This window comes from Wyeomyia smithii, chromosome 2 (assembly GCF_029784165.1).
Source record: "Wyeomyia smithii strain HCP4-BCI-WySm-NY-G18 chromosome 2, ASM2978416v1, whole genome shotgun sequence".
NCBI classification, from domain to species: domain Eukaryota; kingdom Metazoa; phylum Arthropoda; class Insecta; order Diptera; family Culicidae; genus Wyeomyia; species Wyeomyia smithii.
In genome coordinates, this window is record NC_073695.1 from 124,192,530 (window position 1) to 124,199,798 (window position 7,269).

Below are 7,269 nucleotides of genomic sequence, written 5' to 3' on the forward strand. Positions count from 1 at the left end.
TATGGGACCCCTCCCTTCCAGAAGAGGAAGGGGAGTCGAACCACTATGGACATACTTGTTACCTCTTAAAACTTTCACATACCAAATTTGGTTGTATTTGGTTGATTGGTTCTCGAGCTGTGCAAAATTCGTATTTAATTTGTATGGGACCCCTCCCTTGTAGAAGAAGGAGGGGTGTCGAACCATTATGGATATATTTGTTACCCCTAAAAACATCTACCTACCAAATTTGGTTCTATTTACTTGGTTAGTTCTCGAGATGTGCAGAAATTTGTGTTTCGTTTGTATGGGACCCCTTCCTTGTAGAAGCGGGAGGGGTGTCAAACCCTTATGGATATATTTGTTACCTCTAAAAACATCTACCTACCAAATTTGGTTCTATTTACTTGGTTAGTTCTCGAGATGTGCAGAAATGTGTGTTTCATTTGTATGGGACCCCTCCCTTCCAGAAGAGGAAGGGGAGTCAAACCACTATGGACATACTTGTTACCTCTTAAAACTTTCACATACCAAATTTGGTTGTATTTGGTTGATTGGTTCTCGAGCTGTGCAAAATTCGTGTTTAATTTGTATGGGACCCCTCCCTTGTAGAAGAAGGAGGGGTGTCGAACCATTATGGATATATTTGTTACCCCTAAAAACATCTACCTACCAAATTTGGTTCTATTTACTTGGTTAGTTTTCGAGATGTGCAGAAATTTGTGTTTCATTTGTATGGGACCCCTCCTTCCCAGAAGAGGGAAGGGTGTCGAATCAACATGGACATATTTGTTACTCCTAAAAACATCCGCATGCCAAATTTGGTTCCATTCACTTGGTTAGTTCTCGAGATGTGCAGAAATTTGTGTTTCATTTGTATGGGACCCCTCCCTTCCAGAAGAGGGAAGGGTGTCGAACCAACATGGACATATTTGTTACTCCTAAAAACATCCACTTGCCAAATTCGGTTCCATTTGCTTGATTAGTTTTCGAGATGTGCAGAAGTTTGTTTCATTTGTATGGGACCCTTCCCTTCTAGAAAACGGAAGGGTGTCGAATCAACATGGACATATTTGTTGCTCCTAAAAACATCCACATGCCACATTTGGTTCCATTTGCTTGGTTAGTTTTCGAGATGTGCAGAAATTTGTGTTTCATTTGTATGGGACCCCTCCCTTGCGGAAGAGGGAGGGGTCTCGAACTATCTTAGTCACCTTTCCCGGCCCCTAAAACCCCTATATACAAAATTTTACGCCGATCGGCTCGGTAGTTTTAAAGCCTATATGAATCAGACAGACAGACAGACAGACAGAGCTGCATTTTTATATGTTTAGAAGAAGATTAGATAGATAGTAGAAACATACGGTATCGTATCGTCTCCCCGCAGCTGTCTTGTACTATAATCATAGACAAACAGACGAACCACTGCTTACAAAATTTTAAAAATATTGTTCCGATTCAGGAAAAGAAATTTTCTGGTTCGTTTGCTTGTCATTGCATTGCTATATCACTAAAGTCACTTTTTACGCGAGGGATACGTGCCGCGTAAAAAGCGACTTCAGTCTTTAGACTTATGCAACATTTTTAATAGTAATGTACAAGCTGTGTCAATGTTCGTAATTGTAAGTAGCAAACTTTATAGTTCTATAGTACTCTCCAGTGGCGGGCACCGCTGACCGAAAAATTAGCGACGCTAATCGCTAAGGCACTAACCTAAAAATTTAGCTCGATAATCGCTAAACGCTAAACCCACATTAGCGTAACTTTCGCTAATCGCTAACTTTTTAATATGTAAATAGTCATATCGCTATATTTATTGCTCGTGTTTTGTAAGATTTGGACCACTTTAATCCTTTGTGGTAAAACTAACGAAAACAATTACTTTTTAGAGCTATTTACAATATGAGGTTCACGAAACGGTGTTCATACTTTGAATTTGTAGAAACAAGGAATAACAAAAGTTGTTCAGCTTACATTAAAAATGAATACTTTAATGAATGTTTTCATAAAAATTCAATTAGTATCTGAATCGAAAAAGTAGAACCAAAGCTGTCATAATTTCAAGCGCATTGCAATTTACAAAAATTCTTGGGGTGCCGAAAATTCAATCTACACCTTGAGCTTGTTCTTCAAAATGCTCCTGTGGCTAGTACGATAACTGGAACTCCATTCTGTGGGTAATAACACACTGCGCGAAGCGGACAAAACGAAATACCCGGAAAAATGGACTTCACTGAAAGAACACGAGACACGTTTATTGTGGCAAAAGATTTAATTCGCGTGTCACTTGAATGATGGATTATACAGTAATGAAAATGAGAGGGAAAAAGCTTCGCGCTACTTTCGTGCGCTTTCGTGTTGACGCAATTTGCCAACTGTAAAGAAAATAAACTATGGCTGCTACACGCTGAAACGAGAGTCCAGAAGCTAGGTGTTGTTCACTCCCACACATTCTAGGGTAAAAAGACTGACTTGCAATTGTGTCATAAAGAGAGGAATTCTAGACAATTAAGTCAATTGAACGTTGTTTGAATGAAACATACGTTCCAAAAGTAACTTTCACTGTAGAGTACGTTCATCTTTCGAAGCAATTTACGTACGTCATCAGCAATTTACAGTTTTCTCTAAATAATTCTATTGTCGCTTCTCTACAAGTTTAGCGAATTGGCTATTAGCGTTTCGAAGGCCAAAATTTTAGCGACGGTAACAGTTTCGCTAACCAGCTCAAAAATAAGCGAAATCGCTAAACCGCTAACTGAATATTAGCGTCGCTAATAAGCGATTAGCGAATTAGCGGAATGGTACCCACCACTGGTACTCTCGCTTCTTTTTTAATTTGAACATTGTTTATTTAAACTTCAAATGGATTAAATATAAAATATAAGTTCAATATTAAAAGTATCACATAAAATTATTTACTTTTTTTGGATTTTTCAGGAATGATAGCAATGGCGATGTGTTACATCGAACCCATTATGTTCCTCGCCGATCGGCCGTTTTATTTCGCTCTGATACATGGAAACAACTTTGGCTGTTTAATATTCAACGGACGCATTATGAATCCTGTACAATAAAGTATAACAACAATAAAGCGTATATTTTAATGTTAAAGTTTTTTCTGTCATCTATGAATCTGTAGGTGTATGCGACTTTTATATTTACGAGATGTTTCTATACCTAATTCGTGAATGAAATGTTGACAGGAAGCACGGAACCGCTGACATAACGCACGTAAAAGCAATACCAGCATCAGCAGGTTTCGTGATACCTGTCAGTTTGTAAAATGGTCTATTGTTGTATGGTATAGACAGGTATGAGTAAGCTCAATCTAGCGGCATAATAAATTTTTCGAAAATTTTCATTCAAAATGTCAAATGCTTGTTTATTTGTTTGTTTATTTGTGATTAAATTCATCTGACACTAAGTTTTAATGAATTGAAAACCTTAACTAAATTACAGCAAAGTCGAACTAATTAGCCTATTTTTGAATCGATGGATAGGTTCGTTGAATAAAAATAAGTCTTCAACTAATGAAAAGGCACGAATGCACGCGGCGACTGGTTCATTATAACCATAAGATGTTCGATGAAATCTAGGCACAAGTAACGAATCGTTGCGCAACGTTCTCTGCGGTGCTCGCAAATCAAGCAGCGAAAGCAGCCAAGGTGAGTCGATTTCTCCGTTGAGAAGCTTTCCAATAAGAATCGCTTGCTGAATTGATCGTCGTCGTTGCAGCGTATCTAAACCCAGGAGTAGACATCGGTCAGGATACGAAGGAAGCTCCGATGGATTGCGCCATGGTAAATCTTTTAGAGCCAGTCTGAGGAAACGTTTCTGTATGCGCTCGATTCTTATACTCCACGAGGTTTGATGTGGACACCATACAACAGCAGCAGTTTCCAAAAGAGGACGAACTAGAGCACAATATAGTGCCTTAAAACAGTGGGGATCGGAAAAATCCTTAGCTATTTTCGAGATAAATCCTAGTTGACGACTCGCTTTGGATATAACCGCTGAGCGATGAAGGTCAAACGTCAATTTCGAATCTAGCAGGATGCCAAGGTCGTTTACCAGATCTACTCTCGTTAGTGTAACGCCATCAATTTCGTACGCAAACTCAATAGGCTTGGAGATGCGATGAAATGTAATTACTACACATTTGCCAATACTTAGAGTTAGCTTATTTCTTTGGCACCAACTAGCAAAAATATTGAGTAATAATTGTAGACGTTCACAGTCCTCCACGGAACGCACAACGAAATAGAGTTTCAGGTCATCCGCATAAATCAGTTTACAGTTATTCTCAAGCAATAGGGCGGCATCGTTAAAAAATAGTATGAAAAGCAGTGGACCCAGGTTGCTTCCTTGAGGAATCCCTGACGCATTAGTGAAAGGTTCCGAAGTGCAGGAATCAATTTTAACTCGCAGTGCTCTATCCGAAAGGTACGATTCAAACCATGAAACTAGTTTACTTGAGGCACCGAGTCGAGAGAGTTTACAGAGCAATATTCGATGGTCAATCTTGTCAAAAGCGGCTTTCAAGTCGGTATATATCACATCCATCTGAGCCTTCATTTCTATGGTCGCAATATAGGTGGAAGTGAATTGCAGTAAATTACTACACCGATCGGCCGGGCATAAAACCATGCTGATCAAAAAAGATGTAATTTTTAGTTCGCTCTAACAGTATGCCGCACACAATAATCTCGAAAAGTTTTGATGCAGCAGAGAGACTTGTTATTCCACGGTAGTTTGACACGTTTCTACGATCGCCATTTTTGTATACAGGAAACATGTAGGACTGCTTCCACAAAAGTGGAAACTTTCCCTCATTGAACGAGCGGTTGAAAATACAGCACAGTGGATCTACTAATGCAGCTATACAACGGGTCAAAACCACAGCTGGAATTCCATCTGGACCAGGTGAATAGGAGCACTTCAATTTCTTCGCTGCTTCAACAACCATTTCATTTGTAATGACGAAAGATCGTAAATCGACCAAATCAGCTGGGACGTCAGAGGCAGCGTACTCGGCCTCCTGCTGAGATGTGCAACCTGAGTTGAAGACCGAAGCAAAATGTCTAGCAAAAAGGTTACATGTGGTTGCAGCAGTCGAGGCGGTTTCATCGTCGAGGAAAACACTCGATGGAATCGAAGAAGTATTCCGTTTGGAATTTACAAAGTTCCAAAAACCTTTCGGATTGCGCCGAAGACTCGATTGAATTCTCAGGACGTACGACTTATAGAGTGCAGCGTTAACTCGACGGTAAGCGTTACTGGCTACCTGAAAATTATACTTGTGTTCGAGTGTTCGATGGCGCCGCAATCTACGTTGACATGCGTTACGCTCACGTTTTAGTTTACGTAATCCCGGTGTACTCCACGCAGGCGAAGCTGCAGCACGTTTGGTTGGTACATTTGTCAGCAGCCACGAGCATATTTCGTCACTAAACTTATCAGCCATATCATCAACGTCACTAGAAGCAAAAAGCAGATCCCAATTCACCGTTGACAAGTACGCAAGTAAAGCAGCAAAATTGATCCTACGGTAATTAAGCGTTCGCTCAGCATTGGCGACAATCGGTGCGATACCATCAGTGACGGCGGGCAAAGACATCTCTAACGGTGGGTGGTGACTGTCGATAGGTAAGAGCGGAACGGGGCAAACATTGACACTTACCTTCTGCTCAAAAGTGCAGAAAACCAAATCAAGTGTACGATTCAGGCGGTTGCGTACGAGATTTGCCTGGCTTAAATTCATGAAATCCATGCCATCTAGTAAAATACTACTTGATTGAGGAAGTTGGTTTCCATTACTACAATAGATACCGTCAATGCCACTCATCCATTGCATGCGTGGTTGATTGTAGTCACCACAAACGAGAATCGTATCTTCTAGAGTAGAATTCGTTCTAATTTCGTCAATAGTTGCTAAGTGGTCATTCATAGTGCAGATGTCGCTGCTCCTGTCTGGCGGAATATACACTGCACAAATAAGCAGCTTTTTGCCTTTGACGACGGAAGACACACAAATCTGTTCCAAGCTTTGTCCGTTAGTTGTACATATAGTTTTACTAGTATTACATTGAGCAACAGCAACAAGCACACCTCCAAGACGAGATTTACAACTATTTTGAGGGCTACGATTACACCGGAACACATTGTATGCAGTACCAAAAAGCTGAAGGTCGTTAATGTCATTGTTTAGTCCAGTTTCCGTCAAAATGATGACATCGTATGAACATTCGCTAGCAGCCAGGAACAAGTCGTCAATTTTAGTGCGTAGGCCGCGGACGTTCTGATAGAAAATCCAAATGGCATCGTTGTCGTCGGGAGAAGTACGCTGCAACGTGCAACAATTTAGTGTTTGGTCGTTGTTTGTTAAATTAAGATACTCGCCTTTGGCGGGAACCTGAAGGTTCCCACCATCCGTATAACATCGCAGAAAGGCAAAATTGTCGGCATTCTGTGCAGTCGTGCAGGATGCGTCATAGTCGGAGCTGCAGCTTACTGGGTGGAGTTTTTTGACTGGTCGATGAATTCTCTGAATCTAATTTCAATCGGCCAAGTAGCGGCATCTAAAGATTTGTCCTTTAAAGCTGGATCCAGGCCAATTTTAAAGGAAACGAATGTCATGTTTGAAACATCCATTCCCTTTGGAACAAGACGAATGATATCCACTGGGTCGGTCAAATCCAAACATCTTCCGATAATTTTATTCACGTCATCATTTGTAATCATTGGTTGAAAGCCGGATAAATAAAGCCAGAACTTTGGCGACGGTGCAGCAGCAGCAATGAACGAGACCGAGAGATCACTGATGTCGATTGATTTCGTGCCACGATCACTGGTAGGTAATAATATCTGCGCAGGCTCCTTACGACGGCGTTTAGCTCCTACTTTGGGCCACTGAATAATTTTCGGTTCACCTCCAACAGTTGAACAATCGGTTTTGCACACAAAATCATCTACTTTTTTATTTAAAGCCTCAACCAAACCAGAAAGCTGGTGCACTTGCTTCGTCAGGGTGTCGGAGTCGGAAGGCGGCGGAGAAAAATTTTTGCGTATATCAGCAATGTACGAACGGATACCTCTACCGTTCAGTTCAACTCGGCAGTCCGGACAAATAAATAATGCTTTGCCCTGCGTAAAGATATCTTTACACGAGCGTTGATTGAAACCACAGCACTGAGGACGAATATGATAAAATGTTTCACAGAAGCCGCAACAAACTGGCTCCAAATCGTGGACATCCAATTTGCATTCACCGCATATTTTGTTACTATCCAT

The 7,269-nt window shown here is 40.8% G+C and overlaps 2 protein-coding genes across 2 annotated transcripts in view; one reads left to right on the forward strand and one right to left on the reverse strand.

Moving 5' to 3' along the window:
* Positions 1-3,090, forward strand: part of LOC129723567 (serine protease inhibitor 42Dd-like) — a 29,459-nt gene extending 26,369 nt beyond the window's left edge. The window contains exon 5 of the mRNA XM_055677878.1: positions 2,917-3,090. Within this exon, the coding sequence (XP_055533853.1) occupies positions 2,917-3,053 (137 nt within the window). The 3' untranslated portion in view covers positions 3,054-3,090. The remainder of the gene's footprint in view (positions 1-2,916) is intronic.
* Positions 3,091-4,597: 1,507 nt separating this feature from the next.
* LOC129719862 (uncharacterized) lies at positions 4,598-6,471 on the reverse strand. Its single transcript, XM_055671278.1, has 2 exons — positions 6,379-6,471; positions 4,598-6,322 (listed from the first exon to the last, which is right to left on the reverse strand). Exons 1-2 carry the CDS (start codon positions 6,469-6,471, stop codon positions 4,598-4,600), a joined length of 1,818 nt encoding a protein of 605 aa, XP_055527253.1.
* Positions 6,472-7,269: the final 798 nt, after the last annotated feature.

Bases quoted from the DNA above. Each gene is read 5' to 3' on its own strand.
- LOC129719862 (XM_055671278.1), bottom strand. From the start codon at position 6,471: ATGACGCATCCTGCACGACTGCACAGAATGCCGACAATTTTGCCTTTC. The intron at 6,323-6,378 runs GCGAGTATCTTA...TGCACGTTGCAG, and splicing joins CCTTCAGGTTCCCGCCAAAG to CGTACTTCTCCCGACGACAA.